Source organism: Pantherophis guttatus, chromosome 1 (genome assembly GCF_059756535.1).
Source record: "Pantherophis guttatus breed Tessera chromosome 1, ASM5975653v1, whole genome shotgun sequence".
Classification (NCBI taxonomy): Eukaryota; Metazoa; Chordata; class Lepidosauria; order Squamata; family Colubridae; genus Pantherophis; species Pantherophis guttatus.
Window position 1 is genome coordinate 1296137 of NC_142063.1, and position 15765 is coordinate 1311901.

Genomic DNA, 15765 nt, shown 5'->3' on the forward strand with positions numbered 1-15765 from the left:
TGGAAGAGGGAAGGATGACCATCACTGAAGCAAAGTGAAGGAAGGGAGTGGGGGCTGATGGAGGGGTATCAAATGATCTTGTGGAATGGAGAAACAGGATTTTCTCCTTTCTGTCATGGCCATTAATCAAGGAACAGCCTTAACAATGAATCAAACCCAATGGACTTTGAAACTTCCTGCTAGAAAGAACATTTTTTAAAAATCCACCAGCACCCACAAGCTTTCCTTAAAATTTCCCCAATGATTTTCTTACTGTAGAATGATACCCAAGAACTACCAGCAGTTCAGAGCGTTGGTGTTTGCAGTCAGAGAGGTCAACAAGGATCTGCTTCTCCTCCCCAACATCACTCTTGGCTTCCACATCTATAGCAATTCTCAGTCTGAGGTGGAGATTTGCTCAAACAGCCTCTCCCTGCTCTCCACCCGGGGCCAAATGGTTCCAGGGTACAAATGTGACATGAAGGACCCTCTTCTCTCTGTCATTGGAGATCTCAATCCCAGATCCTCAAGGCAGATGGCCTCCATCTTCAGCCTCTTCAAGGTCCCACAGGTAAGGGGGCTTCACTGGATACAGTAGAGAGTACAAAAACAACTGAAGCACACCCAGAAGCCAAAGGTGGAAAACAAAGGAGGAGTTTTGGGGGACGTATATTTATATTTTTTGTGTCATGATATGTTTTTATAGAAGCCAAAACTGATCAGTGAGAAAACTTTGAAATGTGGTACTTGCCAAAAGGAATTCCTTTTTAATCTATTCTTTATAAGAGTGTAGTGTAATATATTCTCTGAATTGATTTGATGTATGGCTCCCTTGGCTTCTGACATAGTCCACATAATGATGACTCCTAAAATTTACTCTCTCAAGAATCTCACTTTCTCCAGCTCGGTGTTGGCTTTGAGTTCTCTCAAGGAGACAGAATAATTTATCCTTCCTTCTTCCGGATTAATCCCAGTGACTTTGCTGAGTGTGTGGGTTTAGTCCAGCTGCTCCTGTATTTCCAGTGGAACTGGGTTGGTCTTCTGGCCCCTGAAGATGACAGTGGAGAACATTTCGTCTCATCTCTGATGCCAATGCTGAAGGAGAAGGAGGTGTGTTTGGCCTTCACTGAAATAATGAAATCAGATTTTCTTGTTACTTCAATGTTGAAATTACTTCATATTGTGGAGTCTTGGTCTAAAGCTGAAGTGATTGTTCTATTTGCAGACCCCGATAGTATTAAAAATGTACAGATGGCAATCAGTGTATATAAACATTTGAGGAAGATGTCATTTTGGAAAGTTTGGATCTTAACTTCTCATTGGAAACTTACTGTGGCCAGGAATCAAGACATCATGAAAGCAGTAAAGCCCTTCCATGGGGCTCTGCATTTTAGGCCCCACAGTGGGGATGTCTCAGAATTCAGTCGTTTCCTTCTGTCTTTAGATCCCTTGAAGCCACAAGGGGACCTCTTTCTCCCTCCATGTTGGGAAAAGTTGTTTGGCTGCATGATGGACAAACCAGGAAGGATCCTTCCAAAGAGGGTAAAACCATGTACAGGAAAGGAGAATTTACAGAATCTACCATCTTTTTTATTTGAAACAAGCATGGAAGGTGAAAGTTACAATATCTACAATGCTGTTTATGCTGTGGGACATGCATTGCGTGCAATATATAGATCTGGAGGACAACCAACCACAATGAGGCTCAGAAAGAGGATCTCAAATATTCAGTCATGGCAGGTAATCATAATCATAAATTTATTTGTCAAGCATATATAAGATAACAGGTAAAAGTATAAGCATAATTTGAAGACATGAAAAGAGTAAGTAAAAAGGAATATTAGGACAGGGACAGTAGGCACGCTGATGCACTAATGCACGCCCCTTAGAGACCACTTAGGAATGGGGTGAGGTCAACAGGAGACAGTCTAAGGTTAAAGTTTGGGGGGTTTGGGGAAGAAACTACAGAGTCAGGTAGTGCATTCCTGGCATTGATCACTCTGTTGCTGAAGTCACATTTTCTGCCATCGACTTTGGAACGATTTACCTTGAGTTTGTATCTATTATTTTCTAATGTATTGTTGTGGTTGAAGCTGAAGTAGTCATTGACAGTAAAGACATTGTGGCAGATAATTTTATGTACTATGCTTAGGTCAGACTGAAGTTGGCATAGTTCTAAATTGTCTAAGCCCAAAATTTGGAATCTGGTGGCATAAGGTATTTTATTGCGGTTAGAGGAATGGAGGACTCTTCTCATCAAATATTAAATATATCATATTAAATATAAAATATCGTAATCTCAGTGACTGGGCAACAGATCTCTAGATAGGAAACTATCTATATGTGTTTCTTGAATTACTGTTTAAATATCTGTGTGCTATCGATCTATCTAAGAAGAGATTAAGATAGCAATTATTAAAAATAATTTTTGTAGAACCTCCTCACTTTCTCTCAGTCAGTAGCCTGAATCCACTCTATAAAAAGATAATCAATACATTTCAATGTTACTGTGGCTTAGAATTGTTTGTGACTCCACCGCATTTTTTATTATGCCATTTTGTGTCATATTATTATTTTATTATGCCATTGAAGAAGCCATGATTCAAATGTCCAATGATAAAGAGAATGTGTCATCATTTTGGGGATGGAGATGAATATCTGATGTTACTTCTGATTGCTTAGATCTCCATCGAGGGAATTCTTTTAGCTTCTCAGGTATAGACCCATCTCCTAGGCTGATGGCCATCACATTATGATAGAAACCAGGATGTCTCATGTGTGGTGTTCAGCCAATTAATCCTGCTGTCTTTTCTTTCAGCTTCTTCCCTATCTGAGGAACGTCAAGTTCAACAACAGTGCTGGGGAGGAAGTCTCCTTCTCAGAAAGTGGATTGGTTTCTTCTCGTTACGATCTTCTCAACTGGCTTTTCCTCCCCAATCAATCTTTTGTCACCATCAAAGTTGGACAAATAGAGTCCACGGCTTCCCCAGGACAAGATTTCACCATTAACTCTGATGCGATCATCTGGGCCACAAAGGTGAGTTGGAAGGAAAATTTATAAATTCAGCAAAGGATTAATTCACTCCAGGGGATGCATACCCCCCTTTTAACCAGGAAATAGATCTATTCAGTCAGAAAAAAATTCAGGGGTTTGATGAAAAACCTGCTTTTGAGTTTAACACATTTACAATTTGACTTCTGAAAAGTCCAAGATGGGGTAAGATTGGGAAGAACTCCTGCTTGGAACCCAGGAGCCCATTAAAGCAAAAATGATTTCCATGGACCATTCAGTTGGATCCCCACAATTCTTTCTTTTCAAAAAGCTGTAGCTCCATCTCACAAGCCTTCGTTTGTATTTTGAGGTCTCAGTTCCAATCTCCAGCATCTATTCTGTAGGGTCAGGATTGCCACTGGCCTGACTCCCCCTGGAGCTTATCCCTCTCGTAGGCCCTGGTAAACCATCTCTTTTGAAGACATTCTAAATTTAATTTAATTTAATATTTAAAGTTATATACTGACCTTCTCCCGAAGGACTCAGGGCGGTGAACAGCCAAAAAGATAAAACACACAAACTACAAAATTTCAAAACAGTTTAAAAATATATTAAACAATTTGGCCCGACAGTTAAAATCCCCCATTTAAAACCCAAATTAAAATTACACAATTGGAGAGATTAGGCCAGCCTGGCTTGATGAAATAAAAAGGTTTTGAGGGCCCGACGGAAAGTACATAAATCCGGAATCGTCCGTATCTCTGGAGGGAGCTCGTTCCAGAGGGCATGAGTGACTGTGCGCAAGGAGTCCCGATCCAGAAAGGAACGCAACTGGCGAATCAGGCGAGCCTGATAAAAAGCTCCCCTGACCACGGCCATCACATGTTCTTCTAAAGACAACCATGCATCAGGAGGACACCCAAGTTGCGAGCCCTCTCCGTGGGGGCCAACGACTCGCCCCTAATAGTCAGAGATGGCACCAACTGACTATATCGGGACACCGGAAGCCACAGCTACTCAGTCTTGGATGGGTTGAGCTTGAGCCTGTTTCTCCCCATCCAGATCCGTATGGCCTCCAGGCACTGGGACATCACTTCAAGGGCATCGTTGGGGTGGTCCAGGGTGGAGATGTACAGCTGAGTGTCATCAGTGTACTGATGGTACTTCACCCCGAACCACAGATGATCTCACCCAGCGGCTTCACATAAATGTTGAACAGAAGGGGCGAGACGACTGACCCCTGCAGCACCCCACATACAAGGCACCTCGGGGTCGACCTCTGCCCCCCCCATGAACACAAACTGCGATCAGGCAGAGAGGAAGGAAGAGAACTGCTGCAACACGGTGCCCCCCCACCCCTAATCCCTCCAACCGGCGCAGCATGATACCATGGTCGATGGTATCAAAAGCCGCTGAGAGATCTAACAGGACCAGGAGAGAGGAGCAACCCCTGTCCTGAGCCCTCCAGAGATCATCAACCAATGCGACCAATGCCGTTTCTGTGCTGTGCCTAGGTCTGAAGCCCGACTGGAACGGATCGAGATAGACCGCTTCATCCAGGAACTGGGGGAACTGTCGCGCCACTACACTCTCAACAACCTTCACCACAAAGCGGAGGTTGGAGACTGGATGGTAATTTGCTAAAACAGCCAGTCCAAGGAGGGCTTCTTGAGGAGGGGCCTCAACACAGCCTCTTTCAAGGCGGCGGGAAAGATGGAAATAGAAACAGAAATGTAGAAATAGACAAATGAAGCATGTTTATTACTTAGGCCATCTCAAATATTTCTCTTCCAGAAGGTGCCCTTTGCCAGGTGTGGCATGAAGAGGTGCCATGCAGGAGAGAGGAAGAGCGTTCCAGAAGGCAAGGAAGTTTGCTGCTACCAATGTGACCCTTGTCCAGAAGGGACCATTTCTAATCAGACAGGTACAGCACACGTCAAGGGTAGATCTTCAAGAAAGTCAATATTAATTTTGGCATCAGTTTTGATAGGAGGCTTTATATGATTCAATATATTCATATATTCAGCAGACCCTCTCAGTTCATGAATCTAAGCTGTGCTACCCAGAGGCCACTTTTCCTGCTCCCCAACAATTTATTATTTTATTTTATTTATTTATTTAATTTGAATTTCTATACCGCCCTACTCCCGAAGGACTCAGGGCGGTGCACAGCCATGAGATAAAACACATAAATATACAAAATTTAAGATCAAGTAAAATGAATTAAATAAATTTGGCTGAAATTAATACTGATTAAAAACCCATAATTTTAAAATACATTTAAAAATTTAAAATTTACAGTTTAAAGGGAGAAGAATTAGGCGAGGCCGGCTTGATGAAATAAAAGCGTCTTCAACTCGCGGCGGAAGGTGCGCAGATCCGGAATCCTCCGTATCTCTGGGGGGAGCTCATTCCAGATCGTCGGGGCCCCCACAGAGAAGGCTCTCCCCCTGGGGGCCGACAGCCGACATTGTTTGGCCGACGGCACCTGGAGGAGCCCCTCTCTGTGGGAGCGTACTGGTCGGTGGGAGGCTGTTAATGGTAGTAGGCGGTCCCGTAAGTAACCAGGTCCTAAGCCATGGAGCGCTTTAAAGGTGGTAACCAACACCTTGAAGCGCACCCGGAAGACCACCGGGAGCCAGTGCAGCTCGCGCAGGAGAGGTGTTACATGGGAGCTCCATGTTGCTCCCATAACCACCCGCGCGGCCGCACTCTGCGCCAGTTGGAGCCTCCGGGTGCACCTCAAGGGGAGCCCCATGTAGAGAGCGTTACAATAGTCCAGACGAGAGGTGACGAGGGCATGAGTGACTGTGCGTAACGAGTCCCGATCTAGAAAGGGACGCAACTGGCGAATCAGGCGAACCTGATGAAAAATCCTCCCGGTCACGGCCGTCAGGTGTTCTTCTAAAGACAGCCGTGAATCCAGGAGGACGCCCAAGTTGCGAGCCCTTTCCGTGGGGGCCAGTGATTCGCCCCCAATAGCCAGCGATGGCGTCAGCTGACTATATCGGGACGTCGGAAACCACAGCCACTCGGTCTTGGATGGGTTGAGTCTGAGCCCGTTTCTCCCCATCCAGATCCGTACGGCCTCCAGGCACTGGGACATCACTTCAAGGGCATCGTTGGGGTGGTTCGGGGTGGAGATGTACAGCTGGGTGTCGTCAGCGTACAGATGGTACTTCACCCCGAAACCACGGATGATCTCGCCCAGCGGCTTCACATAAATGTTGAACAGAAGGGGCGAGAGGACCGATCCCTGCGGCACCCCGCATATAAGGGGCCTCGGGGTCGATCTCTGCCCCCCTGTCAACACAGACTGCGACCGGTCAGAGAGAAAGGAGGAGAACCACCGTAAAACGGTGCCTCCCACCCCCAACCCCTCCAACCGGTGCAGCATGATACCATGGTCGATGGTATCAAAAGCCGCTGAGAGGTCTAACAGGACCAGGACAGAGGAACAACCCCTGTCCCGAGCCCTCCAGAGATCATCAACCAACGCGACCAATGCCGTTTCCGTGCTGTACCCAGGCCTGAAGCCCGACTGGAACGGATCTAGATACGCCACTTCATCCAGGTACTGGGGTAGCTGTCGCGCAACCACACTCTCAACAACCTTATCAGGTTGTTTCGTGGCAAAATTTATAGGTTTCCTACTAAGGAAAAAGATTGAATGTCTGGATTTGCAGAATAAAGCAGAGAAGTTGAGCAAGAGAACAGATCTGTTTTTCTGGCTAATTTATTCCCAGCATTGTCAATATCGATGGATGATTTGTCTTTGTTAATTCATCATGAAATTCACACTGACTCTTGATTTCAGATGCAGCTCTCTGTGATCCTTGCCCAGAAGATCAATATCCCAACAAGGAAAAGGACCACTGCATTGCCAAGAAGCTCCACTTCCTTTCCTATCAAGACGACCTGGGATACTCATTAACATCTCTCACTCTTTTTTTCTATGTGACCACATCTGCAGTCCTGGTGGTTTTCCTTAAGCATCACGATACACCGATTGTCAAGGCCAACAACCGAGATCTCACGTACATCCTCCTGGTCTCCCTCCTGCTCTGCTTCCTCTGCTCCTTCCTCTTCATAGGTCAACCAGGGAACCTCACCTGTCTTTTTCGACAATCTGCCTTTGCCGTTTTCTTTTCTCTTGCAGTTTCCTCTGTCTTGGCAAAAACTGTCATGGTGGTTCTGGCCTTCATGGCCACCAAGCCTGGGAACAGGGCAAGGAACCTCTTAGGAAAACCACTGACCAATTCCATTGTCTTAGCCTGTCCCCTGGTCCAAGCAGTTATTTGCACCATCTGGCTGGTAACCTCTCCCCCATTTCCCAACTTGGACTTTCATTCCTTGGTAGGAGAGGCCATCTTGGAATGTAATGAAGGCTCAGCTTTGATGTTTTATGCTGTCCTGGCCTATCTGGGTTTCCTGGCTCTCATCAGTTTCACGGTGGCCTTTCTGGCTAGGAAGTTGCCCAACAGCTTTAATGAAGCCAAGTTCATTACTTTTAGCATGCTGGTCTTTTGCAGTGTTTGGATCTCCTTCCTCCCCACCTACCTGAGCACCAAAGGGAAGTCCATGGTGGCCGTGGAGATCTTCTCCATCTTGGCCTCTGGGGCTGGTCTCTTGGCTTGCATCTTTTTCCCCAAATGCTACATTATTTTATTTAGGCCCAATCTGAATTGTAGAGAGAATATAATGAAGCATAAGAATCTTTGATGTGTGTGAGGATGTATGTTTAATTTTGACATTTTAGTGTTTGATTTTTTTAATCAATGTGTTTGATGAAATGAGGGAAGTGCTTTTTCATTAAATAATTGGAAATCAAGTGATGTACTAATCACAAAGTTTCTATCAATCAGCAATAAATGCCTAGCCTTTTATTTTTCATTAATGCCAGTTCTCCCCAGGGAGACCCCATGACCAACTTGGAAATAAACAATAATAATGTAAAGATGTTGTTATTCCTTTCCAACATAGATGTTGCCCTCTCTTTTATTTTAATCTGATTGGGTGTAAAAATGTGTTTTGTTGTGTTCACTTCTGGTGTTTTTAAGCTTTTTTGTTTCAATAGATTTCTACAAAGATATAGAGTTTATATGAACCACACTGTTTAATTTCTGTTAATTGAGAAAAATATCTTTTCATAAATAAAATCATGTGATCAGTAATATTATTGATAGTTTCCTGCCCTGCTTTTCATACATTGTTTATTCTGTCTTACTATTGTGGAGAAGAATGGATGGATGGATGGATGATAGAGATAGATAGATAGATAGATAGATAGATAGATAGATAGATAGATAGATAGATAGATGATAGATAGATAGATAGATAGATAGATAGATAGATAGATAGATGAATACATCATGACTTGTTTTTTCTTGAAATAATTAAATAATTCATATATTTAATTAAAGGGAGGAAGACATTGTTATATGATGCTCCCTGATTTGTTTAATGAAATTACAGATAAGAGATCAGAAAATGCTTTAAAAATTGGTTATTTGAGAAGACAAATGTCTTGTTCCTCTATATGCAGATGATAGTATGTTGTTTAAGGACTCGAATATATTTCCAAGAATTGTTACATAGATAGATATACATCATTGTTACGAGTATGTATTTGAAAAATAATATATCAAATACCAAGATAGCTTTGTTTCAAAGAGAAATTGAATGAACCATTTTCCCTCTGTTCCAGTGGCTGTCTAGAAGAATTCAGTCTTATGAATTGGATGTTAGAACTGCCACTCAAAAGAGAAAACACCTCCTTCGTTAAATTGGGGAGGGGGTGTAGAGAGTGGGGGGAAGGTGTGGGTAGAGGTGTAGCTCTGAGACATGTTCCCAGTCCTACCATTCAAAAATGTTCTAAGGACGAAATAACAACTTTTTGAAATTCTTATTGATAATGTTGATAAGACTCCCAGTTAACAGGGACACTCAGTGGAGTACAACAAATTGATTAATAAATAAAACAAGAAGGCATAATGCATCCTGGGTGAAATTGGCCAGTATGATGGGATCAGTTTCTTGAGGAGAAGGCTAGCCACAGCCTCCTTGAGAGATGCAGGAACAAGATCTCTCTCAAGGGTGAATTTATGCTGGATCCAGTTCCATTCCTGGTCTCATCCCAATAATAGAGACTTCCTGCTTCCAACCTTTCTTCTTGCCTCCATCTTCTTTGTTGATCTTTGGGCATTCAGAGCCTCTGCAGCTCAATTCCGTCCTTTTGAACAAATCAAAGCTTTACAAAAAAACTACCATCACTACCATCTGCTTTTGGAGGAGGAGCTTAGAGTCCAGGGAGACACCCAGATTTCACAGCAGTCCTAAGCAAGCCAGGGCAATGTCATGCAAGACCAAAAATCCAATGTCCCCACCACTGGGAGGGCCAATCATCCACAGCTGCTTGATTCTACTAGGATTAAAATGGAGACTGTTCCTCCCCATTCAAGAGGCTTCAGGTACTAGGACATAAACTGGACAGCATTGCTTGGTCAACCAATGGTTGAATACTTGGCCCTGAAAGACCTCCAAGGTCCCTTCCAACTCTGTTATTCTATATCTTCTACATCTTCTAAATGAGAAGGACTCACTGAGAAACCTTGAAAATCAAACGTTTGAGCTCAACGTCTCCCCTCCAACTAACACTGAATGGAAAGAGCTTCAGAGAATGGAGAGAACCACATAACACCCATGTACCCATTCCTGTTACCCCAGCCAGTCCAGAGGTTTACCATGGGTGGTGGGACACCAGTTCGCAGTTCTGAAGACCTCCTTCCCAAGGCAAACACAGCAGACAAACTTTCCTGATTCCAACTCCTTGTTAGATGACCTTCCTATAGAGTTTAAATTAGCCCAATACCTTGATTCTCCTGCCAACTTTTAAGTTCTATGGGAGAAGTTAGTGTCTAATTTCATCACCTGCCATATTTATTTATTTATTTATTAAGCTTATATGCTGCCCTCTCTCCGACAACGACTCAGGGTGGCTCACAGCAATAACAAGCAAATAAATCAATATTTAGATGTTAAAACTTTTAAAATTCCCCTTAAAAAAACCCTTCAGTCCCATCCAGCCTGGCGAAATAACCATGTCTTAAGGTCACGGCAGAAGGAGTGCAGGTCAGGGGCCACCCGGAGCTCCAGGGGGAGTTGATTCCATAAAGTAAGTGCGCCCACAGAGAAAGCCCATTCTCTAGGAGTCGCCAGTCGACACTGCCTGGCTGATGGCACTCCAAGGAGGCCCTCCCTGTGGGAACACACCATGGGAACACGATGGGGAGCTGTCGCTGGCCGCAGATGGTCCGTCAGGTACCCTGGATCTAAGCTATGTAGGGCTTTATAGGTGATAACCAGCACCTTGAATCTTACCCGGAGGGCAACCGGTAACCAATGCAGGTTGCGCAGGAGGGGTGTAACATGAGAGTGTTGGGACACTCCCATCACAACCCACGCGGCCACATTCTGCACCAGCTGAAACCTCCGAATGGTCTTCAGGGGCAGCCCCATGTAGAGAGCATTGCAGTAGTCGATCCGGGAGGTCACAAGTGTATGAGTGACTGTACGGAGGTCATCACGGTCCAGATAGGGGCACAATTGGTGCACCAGATGAATCTGTGCAAATGCCCCCCTGGTCACGTTCGCAACATGATCTTCCAAAGTCAACCGTGAATCCAGGAGGACGCCTAAATTGTGCGCCCTTTCAACAGGGGGCAACACCTCACCCCCTATGACCAACGATGGAATATTTCCTTGGAAACGAGATGCCAGTACTCACAGCCACTCAGTCTTGGCGGGGTTGAGTTGAAGCCTGTTCCTCCCCATCCAGAGCCGCACCGCTTCCAGGCACCGGGACATCACGTCGAGGGCATCACTGGGCTGGTTTGGGGTGGATATAAAAAGTTGGGTATCATCAGCGTACTGATGATACCTCACCCCGAGACCATGGATGATCTCCCCCAGCGGCTTCATATAGATGTTGAACAAGAGGGGCGAGAGGACTGACCCCTGAGGCACCCCACATGTGAGGGACCTTGAGGCCGACCTCTGTCCCCCTGCCAACACCACTTGCGCACACCCTGAGAGGTAGGAGGTGAACCACTGAAGAACGGTGGCTCCCACTCCCAACCCCTCAAGGTGCCACAGTAAGATACCATGGTCGATGGTATCAAAAGCCGCCGAAAGGTCTAATAGGACCAGGACAGAGGAATATCCCTTGTCCCAAGCCCTCCAGAGATCATCCACCAGTGCGACCAATGCCATCTCTGTGCTGTACCAGGGCCTGAAACCCGACTGGTATGGGTCCAGATATGATGTTTCATCTAGGACCAACGAGAGTTGGTGTGCCACCACACTCTCAACAACCTTCGCCATAAAGCGAAGGTTGGAAACAAGGCGAAAGTTGTTCAAAGTAGCCAGATCCAGGATAGGCTTCTTGAGGAGGGGTCTCACCACCGCCTCCTTCAAGGCAGCTGGAAAGTGCCCCTCACCCAAAGAAGCCATAATTATTGCCTGGATACAGCCACATGTAACCTCCCGGGCTGAATAAACAAGCCAGGAGGGACACAGGTCCAGCACACATGTGGTGGCACTCAGCTTCCCCATGATCCTGTCCACTTCCTCGGGAGTAACAGGATCAAACTCTTCCCAAAACACCAGACCATTTGTCCCCTCCCCGATCGACCCCGCCCAGTCGGAGTCCAGCCCCCCTCGAATCTGAGCGATCTTATGTTGGTATATATAAACCACTTATTCCATCCAAGTGTTGTTTATTTATTTATTATTTATTTATTAATTTTATTTCTATACCGCCCTTCTCCCAAAGGACTCAGGGCGGTGTACAGCCTGATTAAAAGCACAAAGACAGACAAAATTTAAAAATAATTAAAATTATTAAATAATTGGCTCAATTATAAAACCTCCAAATTTAAAATCCCATATTTAAAACCAATTAAAATCTTTACATTGATAGCCCGGCCTGGCGGAACAACAAGGTTTTGAGGGCACAGCGAAATACACGGAGATCGGAGATCTTACGCATTTCTGGGGGCAGTTCATTCCACAGGGCTGGGGCTCCCAAAGTGGAAGCCAGGGGGTTTGGCTGGGAAAATCTTTGTTTAATACTATGAACTGATGTCTGAGGATCGCTGAGTTAGTTTTGCTTCAACGTTACTCTGCAATGTATTCAATAAACAGTAAGCATTTCAGAAACGAAATGGTCCTGGATTTTCATTTGGATACTCAAGCTGGATGTTGACACTAACTCTTATTTAAGTGGGTCATCAATATTTTAAATGCAATTCAAATCCAATCACTTTGACCGATAGAGGGTTTCCTAAAGACAGGATCCAGAGCTTCTCTCAGATGCTCCATTCTGCTCTACACTGTTCTTCAATCCTCACCCTTTGTGGTTTGAGCCAGGAAGGGTTGCCTTTTCTTGAGTGACAAGCATAATATCCAACCATTACCCTACCAGACAAATCCTGCATTTGTAGTGGACCAACGAGATGATAGATGCCCCATTGAGCATCCTCCTCCTCATCTATGAGGAGTTCTTGTCATCAAGTAGGGTACCTTACTGGGCCACCTAGGGAAGTTGGGGATAGGAGACCCTGGTCTGCTTGCACTTTTACTCTGGGGTGGTGGGAGATGAGAAGTTGGACCTGTGGGCTCGGCTCTGTGGGGAGTTGTAAGTTTGGTTCTCTCCCTAACCCTAAGCATTATTGAAAGATCATGAAACATATGTCATACAATGTTGTCTTCCTTCCTGTCTACCCAAGATTGAACTTTTCTAATAATTTCATTAATGAAGACCCATCTATCTCGCCTCATAATAATCTGACAGAATAAAGAATTGCAGGGACAAGGGAAGACGCCTTAATATTCAGTCCACATGATATTCCGAAAGCTTTTTTTTTCAAGAGGCAACTGGACTTTCTTGTTTTTCTTTGAAGTATCAAATCAGCGTCCATTCCAGTGCCAAAAAAAGGTGCAAGGATTGCTGCAATTCCTATCCTGATCCTTCACACTAGCAAGAGGCGCCTTAAGAACATAAAATAATGTCTGGCGTTGGCCATTGAAATGGAATTACCAGATGTTCAAGCTGGCTTCAGAATGGGTCATGGCACCTGTGACGTTATTGCAAATCGATGCTCATGGGAAAACATCAAGAATATCAAAAGAATATCCACATCTGCAGGAAAGTCATCAATTGTGTTGATCATGACATGTGGTGGAGAGCCCTAGAAGGCCTAGGGTCAACTTGGTGTAGTTCTGTGTAGAAATTGGGGAACCATTGGGCAAATACCACTGTAAGGACCTGCCCCAGCTGGTCCCTCAGGAAAGCAAAACTCCTGACTCCATTGAGTTGATTCAAAAGAACTTTCACTGAGAGAAAGTGGTTGCAGTAAAGTCAGGAGGAAACTGAAGGTCCCACACAAAGCAATTCTCCTGTTTCCCCAAACCCAACCCCCCTGACCAGTCCACTGGCAGCCAATATGATGCCAGAAAGTGGTTTGAGAATGCTGAAGTGCCAGGCAGATAACACTTCATTCTCAGGACACGGTGGCCTTGGAACCAAGTTGGAACCAGTTGGGAGGCTCCTTCTCTGAAGACTCATAACTTCTCCGAGGTTGCTCCCTCTCTATGAAAAATAACCCCCCCCCCAGAGAATGGACCCCACTCTAATACTCTTCTGGAAGGCGTTGAAGACCTGGTTCTGCCAACTGGCCTGGGGAACCCAGAGCGGGAGGAAGCCCATTAAATGGCTAGTGTGAATGCTGTCACCAGGACCGGGGGAGGGGGTGATTTTATTTTATTATATTAATTTATTTGATTCTTTTTATTCGTTTTATTGTTTTAAATGAGGTTTTATATTCTATAAGCCACCTTGAGTCGCCATGGGCAAATAGGTGGCAGTATAAAATCAATCAATCAATCAATCAATCAATCAATCAATCAATCAATCAATCATTTAAACTTTGCAGGAGTGTTGTCTAGCAACTAGTTGGAGCCAGCAAAGTTAGTCTTTTGTGTTGTCTTGGGAAACAAGATGCGTTTGCAAAGGTGGTGAATATCTGTAGCTCGGGCATAGGATGAGGGTGGAGCAGGGGTGAAATCCAGCAGGTTCTAGTAGGTTCTGGAGAACCAGTAGCGAAAATTTTGAGCAGTTCGGAGAACCAGCAAATGCCACTTCTGGTTGGCCCCAGAGTGGGGTGGGAATGGAGATTTTGCAGTATCCTTCCCCTGCCATGCCCACCAAGCCACGCCCACAGAACCGGTAGGGAAAATTTTTGAATTTCACCCCTGGGGTGGAGGTTCGTTCTCCGACCTTGTGGGTTGGTTTACGAATGTTTCATTACCAGGCGAGGTAACATCTTCACATCTTCACTGGAATGAAACATTTGGGAACCAACCCACAAGCTTGGGGAATGGACCTCCACCCTCCGTACTATATGTGTTCAGCATTGTCAGCTGGTGTGGGAAGGATACTATCACCCTTGGTAAACCTTTGATTGGCTGGGATAATTTAATTTAATTTATTCAATTTATATGCCGCCCCTCTCCGAAGACTCAGGGCGGCTGAGTGGCAGCAATGTGTTATGTGCTTCTCTCCTTTCTCTGAAGTTGGTTCCAATCAATGTTGGTTGGTTGGGAGAGATTGAACCCAAACTGCTGGTTTTTTAGGTGGCCCAGTGAGGCCTTCTCAGTTCTAGCTCAGATGTTAACTGTAGGTTGAGGATATTCAGTTCTACAAGCATTGACTGACGAAGCAAGGCAGCCAATTTTTTGTCCTAGCTCTTGAAGGCTGTTGGATGGGGAGGAACAATCTCAGTTTGAATCCTATCAAACCTAAGTAATTGTGGATGATTGGTCCACTCAGAACTGGGGACTTTCCCGCTTTGGCCCTGCATGAGATTGCACTGTTATGGTGTGTGATATGGGGGTCCCCTTCGACTCTCAGCTCCCACTCAAGGATTGGATCCTTTTAAGCTGCTGCCCCTGTTCTCTGGAGCATTTATTTTGTCTATTTATTTAAAATATTTATATAGTCCCCCCCTCCACCCCACCTTTCAGGCCATTGTCAGCTTTGCCTGAGAAATTGGATCTGCTTCTCATGTCCCGCAAGCTATTAAAAACAGAATTATTCTGGAATGCATTTGGTGTTTAAGACCTTGCTCTCAATTTTATTGGTTTTAGAGAAACTACTCAGCATACCTTTCCCTCCCTGCAGGCCACCATTGCTTCCACCAAATCTGTGCACCGCAAAATAATTGCTCTTTCTTCTTTCAGGTTCTCTTGGGAGGCTCCCCTCAGTTTCCTCCATCCATAACTTTCCAGGGCTCTCCTTAACTATGCTGAATTGTTCATCGATGTTCATTCCTCCCAACAGTTTATTCATTGTGCTCCTGCAACCAGTGCACGCCTCGTGATTGTTTCACTCATTTCTCTGCTCTATTATGATCCAACATTCATCTACCTTCTGTTAAAGACTCAATTGTTCCAGGTGGGAAATGGGAAAAGGTGAGCGATTGTTCCACATTAGTGGATGCTTTGTAATGGTTCACCTCAGTTGATTATTTCATGGAAAAGTCCTTCCCTCATTTCATATTTTTGAGAAATCTGATAAAATAAAAAAGTCCAAAAATCGAAATAAAAATTCTCAAGAACTGCAGTAATTAGAGATTTTTGTTTCTTATCATATTTTCTCTACAATTGAGGTGGGGTCTGAATAGGATAATGAAGCATTTGGGGAAAAAGATACAAGCCAAGAGACCAGCCCCAGA

The 15765-nt window shown here is 44.7% G+C and overlaps 1 protein-coding gene across 1 annotated transcript; it reads left to right on the forward strand.

The window, feature by feature from the left end:
* Positions 1–1584: 1584 nt before the first annotated feature.
* Positions 1585–7693, forward strand: LOC148116225 (vomeronasal type-2 receptor 26-like). The gene is made up of 2 exons (XM_087883512.1): positions 1585–1591; positions 6789–7693. Exons 1-2 carry the CDS (start codon positions 1585–1587, stop codon positions 7691–7693), a joined length of 912 nt encoding a protein of 303 aa, XP_087739638.1.
* The last annotated feature ends 8072 nt before the right edge of the window (positions 7694–15765 follow it).